The 21,781-nt window shown below is 44.7% G+C and overlaps 1 protein-coding gene across 3 annotated transcripts in view; it reads right to left on the reverse strand.

Moving 5' to 3' along the window:
- Positions 1-21,781, reverse strand: part of VSIG10L (V-set and immunoglobulin domain containing 10 like) — a 427,245-nt gene that overhangs the window by 340,306 nt on the left and 65,158 nt on the right. For all 3 annotated transcript variants that reach the window (XR_011260177.1, XM_069604794.1, XM_069604795.1), the window contains exon 2: positions 17,888-18,205. Coding sequence is in view for 2 of the 3 variants with exons in the window: in XM_069604794.1 (XP_069460895.1) it covers positions 17,888-18,205 (318 nt within the window). In the remaining variant the exon portion in view is untranslated. The remainder of the gene's footprint in view (positions 1-17,887; positions 18,206-21,781) is intronic.

The following is a 21,781-nucleotide window of genomic DNA, read 5'->3' on the forward strand; positions in this document are numbered from 1 at the left end:
CTGTGACTTGGCTGTCAAATGGCCACCTGTGTCCTCTGAACCTGCTCTGTGCCACTGGTAGAGTAGATGCAGTAGATCAGACTACTGACCTATCAGGGCACAGGTGTACACTATGCTTTTGCCTTGAAAGGGGAATATGAACAGCTGGTTACCCTTTCTGAGATGGAATTGAACACATTTTTGTATTAATGTAATAAAAATAAAAAATGCCAGGGCTTCTACACTCTTGCTAGATGGCAATCCTTCACAGATGTAATTAGCCTATGATGTCTGTAACTGTCATTTGAGACTATACCTGGGTTAGAGTGGCAGTACCAACACAAGCAAGGCAAGCTGCCTTTTTCGTGTGATGGAAGTATCTGGGCCTTTAAGCTTGCATTTAGAAAAGACTATTCTCACACACGATGCTATACCTGCCATATAAATCAGTATCGGTGGACACGAGGAAGCATGTCGGATATAAGCGCAGTACCTTTTTGCAGTAGGCTGTTGCTGGACCTGTGAGGCTGTACCTGGGCATATTTGGCTGCAGTAGGTAGAGGATGGAGATTTATTTTACATTTTTTTATTTAAAATGTTATAGTTTACTTATTAAACTTTTCATTGGTTTAGTACACTTTTTTCATTTCAATATACTTTCAAACATCTCTTAGAGCCTCATGACGGCAAACATTATACTCAGACCTAATCTCTTTGCTATTCAGTTTCCTTCATTATATTTGACCAAAACTGGATTATGGTGAATATGAGTTTCTTATCCTTTCCTAAGAGTATCTTTTCCCACCTCGTCTGTGGGTCCATTTGTTTTGAAGATATCTTAAAAAGGTGTCTGAAGAGAATTTTCTTTTCTACAAATGCAGGACTCTCCATGTTGATAAGGTGAATTGTTTCTATGGATTCCCTCCTGTTGCAAAACCTGCAGTATTGTAAGGATGAAGGCAGTTGTTTAATTTTTGCCAGTCTGGATCTGGTCGGCAGAATATTTAGACGCATTCTTAAGTACATATCTCTGATCACCTTGTTGGGAAACAATACAATATATGTAGGAAGCTGATTTAGTGCTCTCGTCTCTGCGCAAAAAAGAAGATTTCCAGTAGTACTTTGCCTTTTCAGCAAGTTTCTTAATCCAATCATTTTGTTGAATCTTACGTTGGGCATACTGGGGCGGTTTAGTAACATTTTCTAGTGGTATATCTTCTTGTATTAGTGTCTTTTCCATTTCGGATTTCTATGCCGTCAGTGCGTTGGTAAATATGGCGTTTTCTTTTTTCTGCAGAATTTCAATTGATGGGATTTCCTCGTCATTCATCACTTTCCGATATAAGTCGATTTGTTTCCACAACAACATCGACACCAGTGATTGTGTTGCTACTTCGTAACTGATTCTTGGCATGAGAAAAGATGACGGAAGCATCAACATTTACCTCCAAAACTTAGCTTCAAGTTTTTGCCAGATCGTCATGGGGAGATTTATCATCGTTTCACTTCCATATATCAGGCTCAGTACTACTTTCGTTTGTAAAAAGCAACAATGGGTTTAAAATAGAATTTACCAAATTTGGAATGTAGGTATTTTCCTTGACAGGCTAGAGATTGTGTCTTTGTTTCTAAATAGTCCTGCCACTCTGTTTCTGATTTTGAGCGGTTTACTAGAACTCCTAGATGTTTAAACGTTGACACTACTGCAAGAGTTTTCCCTTGCAAGGTTAGGGTTGGTTGTCTTGACTTTCTGGGACTTCAAGCGATGTTAGGATTGCTCCTAGCCCATGCCAGTCTCGGGAGTATAGCTCAGGGGCAACGTGCTCGCCTTAGAAGCAAGACGACACAGAGCACAATGGGTTCGATCCCCGGGTCGGCGCTTAGAAACTTCTGGATATTAAACGCATTATCATATCATATCATAAAGCAACCGTCCACTAGCAGTTCAGTTTTCCTTTTGGAAAGATTTGGTGGTCTCATGTGACAGAGGCCAAATGCGAATGAACAAAGGAACCAAATCTGGTTTGGCACGCAGAGCAAAACTGTAGAAGGACCTTTCCACAAAGAAATGGTGAAAAAAGAAGACCGGGACCTGTTTAAACAAAGGGGGCTCAGACGCCATCTTGAAAAACATGGGTCCCGCGATTTTACGCTACCGGTGTTCGCGGTCGGGAAAAATCATGGTAGTTTGTTGTAAAACCACTGCCACCAGCCATTTCAAGAGGAAAGGGTAGCATTTGACTGCTACGTGAGTATCTAGACACAGGGGATACTAAGTAACCCCTCCAGCACTCTATTGTAAGATAGGGTGTGCCGGGTCTAGGAATTTATAGAGACTAGTAAAGTCAATTTCACTTTACTTACTCTGGGAAACAGTAGTTTATCCCAGAGAAGGTACTAAAACCTTGGGAAAGCCTGAAAAAGGTTTCCCTGTGCCACTGCCCTAAGGGTGCTGTGTGACACACATTAAAAGATGATGCCTATAGAGTTGTCTAAAACTCCATAACCAAGGAAAACACAAGAGTAAAACACATTTTAAAACACATGAGAGAGTAAGAAAAAGGGTCAGACTCTATCCAGGTAAAAAAATCAACTCCCCAAAATCCAGCAAAGTTGCTGGGGGTCTCTAAGGTGAAGGGAATTAGCACAGTGTTTGAGAATTCTACCTAACAACAAGGCCACAGTGTTGTGTGATGCAGGTTCGCAGGAGACGCTGCCCGTCGACACGTGAAACATTGTGGCTACATCCATGCATCCACACCTTTAAGAAACGAGGATCGGACCCTCTGCGGCAAAGACCTCGCAGGACAAGGCCACTGTGTTGTGCGACGCAGGTGGCAAGGAGACACTGCCCGTTGACACATAATAACATTGCACCTACGTCCATGCAGCCAATCCTTTAAAAACTCAGGATCATACCCTCTGTAGCAAAGCCCTTGCAGGACAAGGCCATAGTGTTCTGCAACACAGGTATTTGGGGGCAAAGGAATAGCAGCGCTCAGTACAATCGCGCAACGCAGTTGTCTACCATCTGCTTCCATAAAGTAAGAAAGGTGTGGGGAGGGAGAGCAGCTATTACTGCTCTCCACCAAACTTCATGTCCTTTGCGTATACTTCCACCTACCGTCTGACTTAACGTACGCTGTTCCCTGCGCAATCTTTGCCTCTCCCCTTCCAGCAGTTAGCCGTACTTTGTGTTTCTTGTCTTTCCTGTCTTTTTCCAGGTCCCCTCTTTGTGGTTTCTGTGCACTGTGGTCCTCGGCCACTCCCTAGCCCCCCATTTGTGTTACTGTTTTGCTTGATCTGTTGCCTTTAGCCCCTCTTCTTTGTATGGGTCCCCCTCACTCCCTGAACTGTGTAACTTGTAACTGTTTCTGTTTTGCTTGATCTGTTGCCTTTAGCCCCTCTTCTTTGTATGGGTCCCCCTCACTCCCTGAACCGTGTAACTTGTAACTGTTTGCTGTGGTCTGTGCCCTTAGGCTCTCACCCACTCTCTAGGAAGCCCCCCCTTAAATGTGTAACTGTTTGCTGTGATCTGTGCCCTTCGGCTCTCGCCCACTCTCCAGCCCCCCCCCTTAACTGTGTAACTGTGTAACTGTTTGCTGTCTTCTGTGTCCTTTAGCTCTCTCCCACTTCTAGGACTTCTCAAGAACCCCCCCCCCCTCCTATTGGGGGTACCCGTTACTGGTTAGTTACCTGACCCCCCTCTGATTGTTCCTGTGCATCCTGGACCTGCCAGCTTGTGCTCCCTCCTCCTCCTAACACACTCTATGGTGCTCTCCATCTCTCCTATCTTCTCTAACTGATACTCTATCTCCTAGTGTATCCCTCTCACTAATTCTAGAAGGAAGAAGTTCAAGAGGGACATCCTGGTCTCCAACCCGGGCCTCCTATCACTGATATCGACACCAGTGCTTCCTCCAGACAGACTCTTACCAACATCCTCTTTGTCGTTCCCTCTCCAGATTTATGGACCCCTCCTATGGTCTGTTCTCTCTACTTTTTCCTCCTCTCCCATTAGGGGTGGCACTAGATGGGAGGTCTTCTTGGCATCCTTCCACTCCTCCAAGACCATCATTAATGTCTATCTGAATGGCACCATCTTGGTCCAGGGTCCTCAGCCCAATCTCCTCCTTTTTGATAGACGCTTCCTGTGTCTTATCAACTTCCTCCCTTCTCCTGCTACTCCTTCTGTCAAATCTCTGGAACCCTCCTCTTCCTCTTCTTCTTCTCCTCTGCCCACCCTCGGGCCCCTCTACTACCTCTGCAGGGCGTTCCTCAAGCATGTACCCCTCCACGAATGTCTTTCAAATGTGGTGGCAACCTGCTCCACATCGCAACTCTCAACTTTTGTTCCGTTGTCAAACACTCCTCTGACATCTGTCACCTCCTTGAAGAATTTGACCTGGATGTCCTCGCTCTCACTGAGACATGGTTCAGGGCCAGTTCTGTCATGAGTTTTGACACTCTCCTCCCTGAGGGCTACAAGATCCTCTCCGAACCCAGAACCAACCGTCCTAGAAGTGGAGAAGCTTTGATCTTTCCTGAGTGGGTCCCTGCTTCTGTCATCCCTACGCAGGCCTATTCCTCATTGGAATGCCTGGCCTCTCTCTAACTGTGGCCACTATTTACAGGCCACCAGGCCAGGTCGCCCTCTTCCTCTCTGAATGGGCTCACCTCTCCTCTGCTCTCCTTGTCTCTTCCTCTCAACTTCTCCTACTCTGAGACATCAACATTCATCTGGATGATTCCAATCCCTCCTCTGGGCTCTTCACAATTTTTGAGACACACTCTCTCTTTCTATTCTACCCTCCGGCCCAAAACACTCTGTCGGGCACACTTTGGATGTTCTCATCTCTTCTGACATCCCCCTCTCTAGCCCTCTCACAACTCCTCTCTCTTGGACTAACCACTTTCTGCTCTCCTCCCACCAAAGCTCTCTGTCCCCCATGTGAAGCCTACCTGGAGTCTTCCCATCCCCCCTCAAGCACTCCCTTGTGCACCCTCTTCTTAAGAAACCCTCTTCCGACCCCTCCTGCCCGGCTAACTATCGCCCAATCTCCATCACTCCCTTCCTGGTCAAGCTGCTGGAGAAACTGGCCATCTCCCAGCTTAACCTCCATGCTGAATCTGTTGGTAGCCTTCATGACCATCAGTCTGGCTTCAGAGCTGCCAGAAGTACGGAAACTGCTCTCCTGAACATCCGTGAAGACTTGCTCTCCAACCTTGACTCTAACACTCCTTGTGTTCTCATTTTGCTCGATCTCTCTTCTGCCTTTGATACTGTCAACCATGCCATCCTGCTCAACCGTCTCCGTGATAACCTGGGTATGGTCAGGCTCTGGCGTGGCTGACTTCTTTCCTTTCCAATCGACCCTCCCAGGTCCAACTTGGGTCCTTCCTCTCTGATGTCTTCTTCTCCACCTGTGGTGTTCCCCAGGGATCTAATCTCTCTCCCTGGCTTTTCAACCAGTATCTGTCACTCCTTGCCCACTGCATCGCTGCCCTCTGCCCTAACTTTCAGTGCTATGCGGACGATACCCAGCTCATTTTCAGGCTACCCTCGGCCTCCTCCTCTCCTTCCCTCATCTCTGACTGTCTGTCTGCTATCCAGGAATGGTGTGCCGCCAATGACCTCTGCCTTAATGCCAGCAAGACTGAGATTCTACTCATCGGCACACCCACTCCCTCCTTCCCTGCAGCTCTCTGGCCAGCCTCTCTTGGCCCTCTTCCTGCTCCTACCTGCAAGGCTAAAAACCTCGTGGTCATCTTCGACTCTACACTCTCCTTCTCTCCTCACATATCTGACGTCTCTAAGAAGTCACACTACCAGCTGCACCTCCTCAGAGGTATTCTTCCCTTCCTCTCCTTCCCCCAGAAGCTCACTGTCTCCCGAGCCCTGGTTCTCTCGAAGCTGGACTACTGTAACAGCCTCTATCTTAATCTGCCTGCCTACACTCTCCGCCCTCTGCACTCATCCAGAACAGAACTGCGAGACTTGTCCTTGGCCTCAAGCCCAGGGACCGTATCTCTACAGGACTGAAATCTCTACACTGGCTCCCAGTGGCTGCGAGGATTAAGTTCAAAACCCTCTGCATTATCCACAAGGCCTTCTGGGGCCTGGGGCCAAAATACCTTCAACTCTCTCTTCCTAAATATCTTCCTTCCCGAGCCCTTCGCTCATCCGTCTCCAACTCCCTCAGGGTCAGCTGCTTCTCAAAGCAACGAGCTGGGGGTAGATCTCTCTCCGCGGCAGGGGCCTCCCTCTGGAACAGCCTTCCTGCCTCCCTGAAACTTGAGGAGAACCATCTCCGGTTCCGGAAGCACCTCAAAACCTTCCTCTTTGCTTCTGCTTTCTCTGTCCCTCTCCCCTGCTAAATTCTACACTGAAGTTGCACTGAATCTGCAACTGGGCCACTCTCACCGACCTCGGTCCTGGGCCCAGCCACTCTCCACTTGCACTGCCTCCCTGGCATCCCCTGCACTGCGGGACTGTCTCTGTATCCCTACAGCCCCCCCTTCCCAGCACTTGTCTGCACTTACCTTGCACTTGCCACCAGCTGGCCCTAATTATTTATTTATTTTTTATTCTACTTACTTGTACTGCACTTCCCCCTCCCCTTCCCCCTGCACTTTTCCCTTCCCCTACCCCTGCACTTGCGCGGTCTGAATGATACCTGGCCTAGTAGGATCGTTGTCTGTCTTCCCCTTGTTCCCCCCTCCCTGCCTCGTCGCGCCTTGAAACACTTGTGTACAGGCGTGTTACAAATGCCATATCATATCATATCATACCCCCGCAATGCCACCAACCTTCTCAGTTATCTGGCCCACCAAACGTGTGTCAGTGGAGGCATTTGCTGCTAATTTCTCTCCTGCTCCTACTCCTGCGGCTGACTCACACTCTGACACAGCCCTCTCTAGCCTGCATCTTTCTATCACTAGCACTCTTGATGCCCTTGCCACTGTCATGAGAATCTGCCTGAAGCCTCCCTCCAAGTGCAACTCTTGGTATGACTCTGACCTTGCCACTCTAAAACGCAAGTCTAGGGTGGCTGAGAGGAAGTGGAGGGCATCGGCCACATCCTCTGACAAACTGGCCTGTCTCCTGCTCCAAAGGCAATACAGGCTCTCTGTCATGTCTAAGCAGAGAGCCCACATCCAAGCCCGTGTCTCTGCAACCTCTAATAACACGGCCAAACTCTTCAAAATCTGCAAGGAGCTGGCCAGTCCTGTTGCAGTCTCCACCTCTCCAGATCCCTTCCAGGCCCTTTGCACAGCTCTGACTTCTCACTTTACCTCTAAAACTCAAGACATTCTGTCCTCTCTCTCCTCCTCTCTTTCCCCTTCCTCTCCCACTACCTCTCCTGGCCACCTCTCCCTCTACTCCTACTTTCTCCTCTTTTTCTTTGATCACTCCTGATGACGTTTCTAGACAAGTCCGATTTATGAAAGTGTCATCCAAGCAGGTGCTCCCCTGCTCCTACCAGAATCATCAAGAACTACATCGACACCCTCGTTCCAGCCTTGGCCGATTTGTGCAATCACTCTTTTGCCACTGGAACACTCCCCTTTCCCCTTAAGAACTCCCGTGTGCACCCCCTCCTGAAGAAACCTTCTAATCTTTCCTGTCTAGTAAACTAACGCCCAATCTCTATCACTCCTTTTCTGGGCAAACTCTTGGAAAATCTGTCCATCTCCCAGTTTATTCTCCACACTGAATCTGTTGGGTATATCCATGACCATCAGTCTGGCTTCAGAGCAGTCAGAGGCCCGGAACCTGCTCTCCAGAATACCTGTGAAGATCTGCTTGCTGATCTCGACTTTAGCCTTCCTTCTGTCCTCATCCTCCTTGATCTTTCCTCTGCTTTCGACACAGTCAATCATGCATCCTGATCAATCGTCTCCTTGAGAACCTGGGCATCACAGATCAGGCCCTTGCATGGTTGACCTCCTTCCTCCTTGACCATCCCTCTCGGGTCCAATTGGGGTTCTTTCTCTCCACCACCTCTCTCTCCACTTGTGGTATTCCCAAGGACTCCAACCTCTCACCCTGGCTTTTCAACGTCTGTGTGGCCCCTTTCTCCCACTTCATCTCTATCTTCTCCTATAGCTTTGAGTGTTATGTGGATGACACTCAGCTCTCCTTTGGCCTCCCCTCTGCCTCCTCTGCGCTCTCACTCATTAGTGATGGTCTACCCGCAATTCTTTTTTTTTAAATTTCTTTTTTATTGTATTTGGTTAAAAACCTTTACAAATTCATGTGCAAAAATATCAAATCTTACTTATTCATTTCACTTATACAAATATAATTACCTAAAATGAAGTACAAAACATTATATATAAAAGATAAGAATTAAAATAAATTGATATTTTCTGACAACTTAGTGAATAACAGATTCCTCATAATTCATTTCCTTCAACTTAAAATCAATGTTAGCCAAAATCAGAGTTAGTCTAATAATAAGCTTAGTACTTTCTCCCCACATACATCTCTACCATAAAGCTTCACGAGACAGAGTAGAACATGAATGCATAAAGTTCCCGAACATGGAATGTTGTAGGCCCTCGAAATGTTTACAATAAATGACCAGATGTTTGAGGGTCTCAAGGATTGTACAAAAACGGCACGAGCCAATTGCAAATTTGTTATCACATTTACCCCATTGTAGCAACCTTTCATTTGTGTGAAGTAGGTTCAGTTTGTATCGAAGATATAAATTACGGCCTGATGCAGATGGAAATTGCATAATATATCTCGATCTGTCCCCCCACTTCCTTCTAAACTGGGCAAACTCATAATAAGATCTGTATGACCCGATTCTATCTGCCTGACAGCTCCAATAGTACAGGTGCCGTTTCAATTTACAACTAGGTAAGCCCAATATAAGATCTTCCTTTGAGATCCCCAACTATACCATTAGATCATTCATTTTTTCAGCATAACTTGTTAATGAACTCACACAACCTAGACTAATCTGTTCATTCAAGTCTTCGTAGAGTGAATTACAAGGTGGATCGAGAATTTTTGCATAGTTGTTTAGTAACCGCCAATTATGTTTGGCAGAGAATGGTAAAAGACCTAATTCATGCCGAACTATGTCGTTCGGAACGGAGGCAGGTAACCCAAGTACTCTTTTCCAGATTCCTCCGATTGAGGATACCCCAGATATTTAATTTCTTGTGCTATTTCAATTTGTGTACCATCCATCATCCATTTGTAGGAGCATCCTTTTTTTCCCATCTGTTAGTACCAGAATTTGAGATTTGGACTGATTAACCCTTAAGTTATGGGCTGCAGCATAACAAATAAATGCATTGATCTTATTCTGCAGCCCAAATGGGGTTTTATCAAAAATAAGGAGGTCATCAGGAAAGCCAATATAATTCAATTTATAACGGCCAATTTTAATTGGATAGATAATTTCCTTCGCCCAGCATTCCTCCACATCACAAATATACACATTAAACAACACTGCTGCCAGAATGCAGTCCTCTTTCAGCCCAATTTTAGAAGGAATAGGGTCAGTAAGCACACCTTCCTTGTTTATATGCTCTCTATAATTGGTGCGAGAATGTAGCAGGATAATGAGCGCCACCAGATGTTCTTGAAATCCCATCGCCTCCATCTTGACCTATAATAGTTCTCTCAACACAGTATCAAACGCTGAACTCAAATCAAGAGCTTCCATATAGACAGCTCCCATATGGTTATGTTTGGTGTTTCATCTACCAAGGTAGCATTGAGAGAACAACCCATTTGGCGTCTAAAACCTGTCTGAAATTTAGAAAGAATAACATTATTTTTCATAAATTCTTGGAGTTCTTCAAGGATTAACTGACAAAAAACCTTTGAGGATGAATCTTTTAGGGCAATTGATCTGAAGTTCGCAGGGTCATCGATGGGACCTTTTTTTATAGATGGGAATGATGACTGCTGAACTCCATGATGTAGGTATGGCTTGTGAGCAAAATATTGCATCAAATGTATGTTTCAGAATCATTACCCACAGATGGATATTTGATCTAAATAAGTATGCGGGGATACCATCAGTTCCTGTAGCCCATGAAGGATTTAATTTCATAATTGATCTTGATATATCTTCCAGGCACCAGGGCGAACAAGTCAGCATGGCTTTTTGGTGATCAATTCTAGTATTATTTGGACATTGATCTGGTAGGTCGTATTTGGACTTGATGTAGTTGACCCACTGATTAGCTGATATACCATTTTTCTTTTGACCCTCTTTTGAACCATTTATCAACCTTAGGATCGACCAGATTTTTCGTGTATCACTTTTAAGTATATGGTACATCATTTTCTGGTTATCATTTAAATAGAGTTTTGCTTTTAAGTTATTCACCACAGTTTTGTAATTATAAAGAAAGTTCTTTTTTAATAGATAATAATTTCGTGGTTCAAGTGATAACTTAAGGAGTTGTCGTACCTTGTAGTTTTTGAGCTTCTTTAGTCTAAAAATGTGTATATTGAAGATGTGTGTGTGCTGTTTTTTATCGAGAGCAGATTTTCTTTGCCTTACCATTTCAAGTAATTGATAGTCAATCCTATTAGAAATGATTGTATCTAATCGAACCGGATCAAGATGGAGAGCAGGCATGATTATATTCATTTATGGGTCGACTTTGATTCGACAAGTTAGCTGATGGCAGGTTGAAGGGTTCTATCTGACTGATAGGCCTACCCAATCATTTTCTACCAGTTTCAGAATCTGATTAGGAATAAAACTCCAACAATCTAATTTCAATTTTAGAGAGGTTGCATGATGGTCGCCAAATCCCACCTTCTTTATGTCAATAGTATCAAATGAATTATAAAGTATCGAGGATTTAAAAAAATGGTCAATGTGCGAGTACAGTCCTCCTCGTGACCATGTATGAGTGGAGTCCTTCTCTCCAGTGGAGACTACTTGAATATCCCAATTGAGGAAGAAGTCCACCCATTTTTTCCCGTTCTTTACAGTAGTAGAAGAAGTTAAAGATTGCCGCCTCAACCGCATTTTATGAAATAGACAGGAGGAATTAAAATCTCCCCCCACTAAAACTCCTACCTGGGCATGTCGAGTGAAAGCACCTTCTAAGATTGTATCCAAAATATCAGTGATTTCATTAAACGTAGTTGTACTCCTATTCCAATAAATGCACATAATAAGTAGAGGATTGTCACATAATAAATCGGGGGTTAGTTCAATGGCTATTACAGTTGCATCCTTGTAAATAAGTTTTGTGTAAGTTTGCAGGCATTGTTAACAAGAATTGCTACACCCCTCCCCCCCCGAGGGTCTACCCTTTTCCCCTCTGGTGGCAGGTTGTGAGTGACATTCAAATCCTTCCACAGTAAAATGTATTACATGCATATTTTCTTGTAGTAGGAAAACAGCAGGATGGGCATTTCCATCAATGGTACCCCACCATTGATTGAAATTAGCCAGCCCACAGCTATTCCAAGACAGATATTCAAACGGTATTTCATGCTGCACAGGGCTAGGGTGGCGCTACCGAAGTAGCCACGGGCACCACTGGGGGGGGGAGTTATTGTATCCAGGAAGTGCAGCAGCCATAGCTAATATCTGCTTAACAAAATCCTCATTGATATTTGGTAACTGAACATGTTCCGTATTCTGATTTACAATTATAGGGGGAACAATTGGTTTTTCCAAAAAGCTTTTGGCCTCTACTTCAGAATGTATAAGGAATGGAGTCAATCCAACATACTCAAAATTCTCTTTCTGCTCCCAGACCAATTTCATAATTAATCTGGAGTAAAAATCCACATGTCATCCTGTTGTTGTGATTGGTAGCTAATCTTACCCAATCAATATCTTCTGAACATAGTGTTCTTAGACAAGGAATTGTATGGAAAGCTTTTAGCAAGGAAGAGCGATTCAAATTTAGTTTGGCATTAATTTTTGGATCACTTTCCCATCCCAATATAAAAGGCGGGTCTTGATTTGGGTCAAAGTCATGGATTACATCTTTTTGTGTAGTACTTATACCACTTATTGGTCCAGCATCAGCAGGTGTAACCATTCCCATAGGGATCTCAGTAACCTTTTCTTTTGGTATCTCAGCCTTTATCAATGATGTTCTTGCACCATTATTGGCAGGCAGATCCTTCACAGGATGCATAGTCTCTTTGGATCATAACGAATCCCTACCCAAAACCCCCATCATCCATGGCTCACCAGAGGTCACTTTATCAGCTACCCCCTCCTCTTGGCACTGATTTACTAGCCATTAGTTCATTTTCTTTTATTTTTTCTTTATTAAATGTTGTTTGTTTGTGACTCATGGGATAGAACTGGGAGAGAGACATCTGCAGCCCCCCCATCATGGTGCCTGGAGAACTGGGGCTTGTTGGTGTTGTAGTTTACATTCATCCTTACCCTGATTTTTTTTTTCAGTAGAATTCACACTCACATTCTTTTTTACCCCTACTTTATTCAGTGTTTTTTGGTCTTGATTTTTGTGAGGTGGATTAAGGTCTAATAATACCCTGGATTCATCATCCAATTGGGATAGGTCAATAACCACCTCATTCTCAAAAGTGACAGTCATTGCATTCGATTGGGCCGTTAGCGCTGCCCTAGCCTGTTTCTTTGCCAAGGTATTTGCTTTAGATCTCCTTTTTTGACCCTCCAAGCGCGCCTTTTTTCTTTACGGGTTAGAACTACTTTGGGTTGAACGGCTCACATTCTATTTGATCAGATAATTTGGATTGTCCCATGACTGTACATTCCTCAGAGAGATGAATGAAGTCAGTCAACGGGGAGGGACTATCTGGACCTTCTGGCTTACCACTAATCTCCTCCAAAGGAGTAGGGTCCATAGTCAAAGGTTGTCCCGGGCATGTATCTATTTTTAATTTTATCAAGTGACGTTACATTTTTTGGACAGAAGTCAATACTTTAAGTAATATATCAACATTTTCATCAGTCTGTGTATGGACCGTTTTGCATACTATAGGGGTCAATGCGCTTGCAAAAGAGCGCTTTTTCGGAATAGGCACACCAAAGATACCATCAAATTGTATAGCACTATCAACCATATCTCTCCTTTTGGTTTGCCTTTCAGAAAGAGTAGCCACGGCGTCGCAGGTGAACAGAAGGCCTTTAATTCGATTGATTTTGTTTGTGAGTTCGAAAATAGTTGCCCTCATATTTCCGATCTCATAGTGAGAACGCTCATGGCCCTTGTCGAACAAATCCAAAATTCTTGCAAGTACTGGAAAATCAGGACTTAATGATTGTACATCAAGAGTAATGCTCTCCGAGCGTGCTTCATTACTAGAAGCTTCTTTATCTCTGTCATTCAAACTAGACTGAAACTCTTGAATGTCTATAATCATTCTATCATTAAGTGCAGCTTGAGCGCTTTTTACATTTGGAGAGCTCACCATAGGTTTACTGAGAGAATCATTTGTATCAAGGTCAGTTTCCCAGGTCAATTTTGCCTTTTCACCTCCTATAACTCCAGAATTAATTTTAGAAGCTGTATTGACCTTTTTTAGAGCATGCTTGATCATCATGAATACATCTTCTGTCCGGAACATTTCCTGATTTACTGGCGTGGATGGATCCAGAGAGAGTCGAACATGCTTACTCAATTCCGCTTCAATTGTGGGGCCCATCATTGAGCAATCGATAGTATCATCTTTATATGAAATGTTAGTAATACTATACATACCATTATCATTAAACTGCAATGAGTCTATTAGCGGGGTACCAGTTTGATTACTATTATTCAAGTCTTTTAGCTTAAATTTTATGTTTGGTAGACCAACATCCATATCACTCTTAGCACAATGAATCATAGCAGTCACATTAAGTTTAGGAATAATAACTATTTCTTCTAAGATCCTTGGTTTCAAGTCTAGTAGTGGGCTAGTTGCAGTACTACCCATTACCTCACCCACATCTGTTGGCATAACAACTGGTAGCACAGGTAAAACCTCAATAGGCGATGATAAATCCTCGCTATCAGGATTAGGAGAAGGTATGGTTTGTGGATCTGTACGTTTCCATCCACTACGTAACCCATTCACCATTCTGAGGCAAACGTAAGTGTGATGGCACGTTATTTTCTCCAGAAAGTACGCGGGAAACTCGAAGAGAAGAGTGATCGTGATTCAGCAGCCTAACACAGTTCAGCTTTAGCCACTAGTATAGAATAGCATAATCAGCCCAAAATAACAGAAATCCAGGTCCAAGCATATTGTTAGTCATTGTACCCACATTGCTTTAGCAAGGCAATGATATTACTCAAAAAGAGGCTAAAGTCAAAGGCCCCTTGCCCTTGCCGCACCGTCGAACAGCCCAACAGCACTTGCAGGGCACTTCTGGGTGCACACGCAGGTGCACGTGCACCCGAGGTTTATGCAAGGCTGTGGTTTACTGGCGATGGGCAGCAGGGGGCTTGTCACACACTCAAAGGATCTGCGAGGGAAAAACAAAGTGAATATGCGTAAGTATCCCCTCAGTAATTAAGCTATAAGATTAGCAGGAGACTGTGCTTTTCAGCACAATATAACATTCATCAATCTGCAGAGTAATGTCCTATAACACTGAGGAAAGTCAGCAGAGTAATGCAGAGAAATGTCCTTAAACACTAAAGAGAGTCCAAATATAATGTAAGTAATTACTCTGGGGCGTGTGGTTCAATAGCCCGTTTCACTGCAGATTGGAAGGCACAGCTTCCTCTTGTGCATGGAGCCGTCAGGAACGTTGTCTCGAGTTAGTATCCGAATGAAGCAAATAAAGCAGGCACTGCACAGCACAACCAGCCCAACAGCACTTACAGGGCACTTCCGGGTGCTTTGCGGGTCTACCCGCGATTCAGGAATGGTGCACCTTCAATGATCTCTGTCTCAATGACAGCAAGACTATGATCCTCCTTATTGGGACCCCTGCTTTCGTTTCCCTCTTTCACTCTGGCAGCCTTCCTTGGGCCCTCTTCTTTCCTGTGGAGCAAAAAACCTTAGTGTCATCTTCGACTCCAATCTCTCCCTGTCTCTACCCATCACGGACCTCTCTAAGAAGTCCCACTACCAGCTGTACTTCCCCAGAGTTATTCTTCCTTTTCTCACTTTCCCCCAGAAGCTCAATGTCTCCAGAGCCCTGGTTCTATCTAGGCTGGACTATTGCAACAGCCTCTTTCTCAACATTCCTTCCTCTACACTCCTCCCTCTACAACTAATCAAGAACAGGACTGCAAGACTTGTCCTTGGCCTCAAGCCCAGGGATCATATCACTCCAGCCCTGAAATCTCTCCACTGGCTCCCAGTGGCTGCAAGGATCAGGTTCAAGAGCCTCTGCATTGTCCACAAAGCTTTCTGGGGCTGGGGCCTGCACTACATCCAACTCTCTCTTCCTAAACATCTTCTTTCTCGAGCCCTTTGCTCAGCTACCTCCAACTCTCTGATGGACAGACACTTCTCTAGACAGAGAGTAGGAGGTAGATCTCTTTCCTCTGCAGGAGCCTCCCTCTCGAATGGCCTCCCTGCCCCTCTCAAACTTGAGCAGGACCACCTCAGATTTCGGAAGCAGCTCAAGACCTTGCTTTTCACTTCTGCTTTCTCTCTTTCTCTCCCTTTAATGCTACCAAAGACTTTTACCCTGTTGAAATCTAAGGAGATGCCATCTTGCTTTTGTATCTGAATTGATACCTTTGTATGGAAATCCAAATAAACTATATGTGATCCAAATAAACTATATTCATTTGAACGCCATTCTTCTGGTGCGTGACCGACCCGCAGCTTTGTGACACAACAACAACATTGGGCCTCATTCCGAGGCTGGCGCTATCCATGGAGTAAATAGCACCATGGTAAGCAACCATGGAGCTATTTATTCATGGAAATCCGGCATGGTGAATGGAGTAATTACCGGTCCATTCCAAGGTTGGAGGGACCGGTAATTCCCCATTCACCATACCGGTTCCCCATCCCCATTCCTGCCCCCATAGGGCTCAATGGGAATGGGGAAGGAGTAAATTACGGCACCGTAAATTACGGTGCCGTAATTTACTCCAAGGTCCCTTTGCGGGTTGGATTTTTAACGCCTGCTAAAAGCAGGCGTTAAATGCCAACCCGCAAAAGGGAACTCGGAATATGGTGGTAAGTGTTAACGGTCACCGTTGCCATTAATGGTGACCGTTAACCCTTACCGCCAGCCTCGGAATGAGGCCCATTATCTTTAGCTCACAAGACTAGTGGATAGCGAGGCCCAGACCTGTGCACCTATTTTTCAGCTTTCCAATAACAACACATAGTGGGATGGGTTGGGGCGGCATCAGGCCAACATGTGGATATGGAGAGAAATTGGTAGTCCTCAGCTGAGATGGTGATGCTATAGGCTAATGCAGTGGGATCTCACTACAAAAGGTGGAATAGAGAGCCGGGTGCCCAATTGCCCCTAACAGCATGCGCAGAGACCAACAATAGCAGTTTGGATACTGATCTGATCAACTGGATTCCACCTGACTGCAACACCTCAGCAATCTCTACAGTGGTGGTGTCTAGAGGCCAAATAATTGTTGGTCGGGGGATAGGCCTTGAACAGCTCCAAACGTCTTCTCATATGTGCAACATAAAGAGATGGTCAATATGAGATGGGAAGGGGTCCGCCAATGAGTTTTAGAACAGCCTTCTACTTTCCTTTGTTCTGCACGTGTGAGGGGTGTGAGGTGCCAGAAAAATGATAACCAACATTTACAACATCCTGCTGCACACAGACACTAATAGTGCACACGAATTCAGGGAAGGTTTCTCAGCGATATTGCATTGAATTCATGGATGATACGAGAAAGTCAGCACGCATGCTCACTGAGAAGGATGCACTTAATGCTCCACAGAGGATGATCCACTAGAGAGTCCACAGCAGGCCTTACATGACACGTCATCGTAGTCGCATTTAGAGCTGCAAGTACAACCATAGGGGTGCTACCTGCCATGCTTCAAATGCCATTTGCAATCATTTTATTTGGACATGTCCTGATGTCAAGAGGGTTTGGGATACGGTAAGGTTAGATATTGGAGAATTATGAGGGGTTGAGAACACACAGGCATTGTTGGGAGTATAAGTGCGTTAACCCCCACTTCCCTTCAGTGTGGCAATGGTGCCAGCCAAACGCCAGACAGCTTCAAGGAGGATGGAGAGGCACCCTGCTATTTACACAAGATAGGTTCATGTTTTGGCAACATACAACCTGTGGGAAGAGACATATCACATGGTGCCACATCCAGTGCAGAAACTTCAAAGAAAGTCCAGAGAAGGACTTTTGAGAAGAATGTAGTCGTTTTTGAACCAGTAGTGAGGATGCAGATGGGGATGAAGAACATGACTAGGGCTGCAAAGTCTGAGGCGCCTACTGCTAGCAAAACTAGCCAGGAGACTACATGAGGGGAATAACACTGAGCTATTAAGTGCACTGTGAATAACGCGTCACGGTGGAATGCGGTTGATTATAGGCACTAAACTGTAAACTGTGGCTGAGAAATAGGGCAGTGAGTGAGGGGGACACTGGAACTGTGATTGCTACTGCTTAGGTTGACTGTGCTTGTTTTTTGCTGTTTCAGTACTTATGTAAACTACTTTCTTCTAATCTGCATCAATTGTTCTTAGACCATGGATAATGTGGTAATACTTTTGTGAGCATTTTAATTAAGAGAAGTTGAACATTTGGAAGCATTGGGGGAAACATTAGGTCCAAAGAGATGAATTGTCTAGTCCATTGGGAATTTAAATCAGATGGTGACATGATTGTCCTGGCGGGCACGGTGCCTACTCATATGGACCAGTGGTTTTCGCGGGGCTGTGCAAGGAAATAGCATTTTCTTGGTGATTTGTGCGCCCACATTTAAAATCTCAGTTTACGCACATGCATGCCAACTTACCATAAACATTGACTTGGAACGTTGCTACCGCTGGGGTCGGTGGCAATGTATTTGTGGATGCTGTGTAGTTACCAGAGTCGGAGAGCATTGCATTGCTGATAACAATAGATCCGGATCGTGGGGCCACGAGCCTGTCTTTATACATGCCAGTTATCTGTACACCCTCAGCAGTAATCCAGGCTATTACGACTGAAGACTTCATCCAGGTGATTTCTTTAGAAAGTGTCATATTGTCTCCAATTTCCATTGAGATATTTGTTCCCACCAGCACATCGATGTTCGCATGTGTAGAGCGGCCAATGACACTCTGCGCTTCCCCTGAAATAAGAGAAAGAGGAAGAAATCAGTTTTGGAATACAAAATGACCTGTGAAAGAGGAGACAGGGTTCATTATGGAACTAGCGATGCCTGCCCCCCCAAGTTATAGATGTTATCTGTTTACATCTGCAAGTTACACAACATTCAGACGTGCATAGTTACAAGAATGAAAAGATCATGGGTTTTCTGCTGAGCTATAGGACATTGGGACGATAGGCTAATGCAAGTGATGGACAGAGTGAAAAACCACATTAACCAATGCAGTCAGGCAACAGCCCTTCTATATGTCTGTAGCTACCTTATATTTAATTGTAAATAAAGGTAGAGAAACTTCCATAGCACCTCAGGCACACAAATGCCTGTTTTACACCTCAGCACATTCTTTACCTAAAAATTACCTTTGTCTATGCTTAAACAAGCCATGCCTTAATCTACACTTTGGGCCTCATCACGAGTTTGGCGGTAACCCTTAAATGCAGCGGTAGCGCTATTACCGCCGCATTTAAGGGTCCGCCAAATCACGGCTTCGGCTGATTTCACCCCAGCTCCTAGCTGGGGGGAAATCCGCCAAAATTTCACGCTCATACCGCCGACGGGAAATCCACTGGCGGTAAGAGCTCGAAATTTCCCCATTGAGCCCAATGGGAAATGGGGCATTCCCGAATGTGCTCAATGCGGAATAGGGATTTCCAGTTCCGCCAAACCCGAGATCCGGCGCTAATAGCGCCGGTGGGTTTGGCGGTAGGGCAGATAACGCCAGCGCTGTTAGCGCGGGCGTTACCGCCCAACTCGTGATGAGGCCCTTTAGGTGTAGATGGAACGTCTGAGATAACAGTCACCTCAAAAGATGTTGCACGAGTGTAGACTATTTGAAATAATCAGATGTGATTGTGCAGAAAGAAACTAATTTGTATGGGAAAAGTGATTGTACTTGCTTGTTAAACCACTTCACTAAACACAGTAGGTTATTGTGATGCAGACCACACAAACAGCCCTGTGGTGTTTTAGTACCTACTCTGTATGCAACATCGAGGTAGTATCATAATGGGTTTATAGTGACTATTTCGAATGTCATTTTTTCGAATGCCATTTTCTCGAATACATTTTGCCGAAATTTGTTTTTTCGAATGTTTTTTTATTTTTATTTTTTTTTTTAAATGGGGGGGTTCCTCCCAACCCCCTGTTTCTTTTTTAAACATGGTTTTTACTTATGAAACCCAAAAACTAAATATAAAACAAAAAAGAATACATTTGGAAAAAAAAGAATTCGACAAAATGTTTTCGAGATAATTGCATTTAAAAAAAATACATTCGAAAATATGACCGGATACCATCATAATGCTTGCCTCTATAATGTCTAATACTGTTTGTGATACCATCTCCTGTGCCCAGTCTAAATTTGTAGGCTTAGATGCTTTGCTTTTTTGAGTTGAACCCGGGGACGTCATTTCACCAAAATGCCAGGGGTAGCGGAAGTGACATCACACGACCCTTGACCCCTAATGACATCACAGGAAGTGATGTAATTTGACCCCACCCCGAAGTGTTATTGCGGGAAGCGATGGAACACGACCTTTCACCCGATGACAAAACAGGAAGTGGCATCACATAGCATTGTACACTACGAAAAATATGCTTACGATATCAATATAATGTGATGTACATTTCATACAAGAATGGATCGCCATATGTATTGTTAAGATCAGTGTGTATAGGCCCATATTACCAAATTACTGTGAATGCAATCAGACGTCCATGACCAAATGATAATGATGAGTTATTATATAGCATTTACGCTTAAGCGCTTTATATAGAAAAAATATACACCCAATAACACCCAACCTGTGTTGGTACTCATTTATCGACCTCAGAAGGATGAAAGGCTCAGTTGAGGCGTTTGAGAACAGACTAAATCAGTGACTCACCTCCTAAAGTGTGCCTGAAATAAAACTATAATGAGTGTAGCAATTATTGTATAGAATTCCAGAAAGACACATTATTTGGTATTCCTATTCTTTCTTATTTAGGGTTAAGAAAGATCGGTGCTCATAACTCACCTTCTCAGGGCAGCCCTCTGCCTGTGCAGCCCCTGCAGCTAAGGGCCCCAAGGCAAAGCGCGGTTCCTACAGAGGCAGCTCCATACTGTGTCTGCAGATGTCAGCAGGGGAAGCCAGTGACCAGCTGTCAGCCAGCAACAACTACAAAGGAAGGAGTGGGGAGTAGAGCAATCACTCTACCCAGGAAGCCCATCTACATAGCAAACTTACCTACATTAGGATAGTTCTGTGATTATTAGCCTGCGTTGCACCCTCAGAGGCCTTAAGTCACATCTAGAGAGTACCAGACTGGGATAGCACTGTTGAATGGTAGCCTGTGCCACACTGATATAACACTGTGGTTATTGGCCGTAAATAAACTGCATTGTGAAACCTAGGCCTCTCTCCCACTATACACGACTCTCAAATCTAGGTGTGTTTTCTCCCGTATGTAAACTGCATTGTGAAACCTAGGCCTCTCTCCCACTATACAGGACTCTCAAATCTAGGTGTGTTTTTCTCTGGTACACAAACCGCATTGAGAAACCTAGCCCTCTCTCCCACTATACAGGTCTCTCAAACCTAAGTGTGTCTTTCTCTGGTACTCAAACTGCATTATGAAACCTAGGCCTCTCTCCCACTATACAGGTCTTCGAAATCTAGGTGTGCTTTTTCCCATAACTTTCTCCTGTTTTATCCTGTACTTAAACTCCATTGCAAAACATAGGCCTCTCTCCCTCGATACAGGTGTCTCAAACCTAGGTGCATCTTTTTCTTGTACTCAAACCACATTGTGAAACCTAGGCCTCTCTCCCACAATACAGGTCTCTCAAACCTAGGTGGGTCTTTCTCTTGTGCTCAGGCTGCATGGTGAAACCCTGGCGTTTCCCCCTTTATACAGGACTCTCATATTGAGCTGTGTTTTCTCATGTTTTGATTTTACCCTGTTTTTCTCCTGTACCTAAACTGCACTGTGATTCCTAAGTCTCTCTCCCACTATACAGGACCCTCATATTCGACAATTGTTCCATCATAGGAGTCTGATACCCACACCTAGATTGTAACGATCAGTGAAATCTAGCCTCATCCGCGCAACTCTGCCAATTACGTGCCATATGCCATATAGCTATCATGCCACTCACTGGCCAAAGCAGAGCAGCAAGCCGACGCACCAGTAGGCCCAATAAGACACACCGCAGTCATTCCCTACCCCTGCCATCACACAGCCCACCCTCTTACCACTGCGCACCTTCAGTGTTCAACCCTCACCCCCCTCCTTTCCCCCGCCCTCACCACACCAACCCTCCTCCACCGGTCCCACTCTCCCCCACCCGTAGATCCCGCTCTGTGCAATTAAGAGCGGCAAAATGGAGAGAGGGATTAGACAGCCTCATCCCCTGGAACACACCGGATGATGCAGCAAGTCTCCAACCCCACCAGCAACCACCCACCGACACCTCCCACTCACACTGTCGCCAATCAACTACACAACACCCCCAACTACCACTTCCCCAGTCTTAGTGCAGCAAGAGCAGCTCTA

The sequence above is a fragment of the Ambystoma mexicanum genome, chromosome 1p, assembly GCF_040938575.1.
Source record: "Ambystoma mexicanum isolate Mex_15411 chromosome 1p, UKY_AmexF1_1, whole genome shotgun sequence".
NCBI lineage: Eukaryota > Metazoa > Chordata > Amphibia > Caudata > Ambystomatidae > Ambystoma > Ambystoma mexicanum.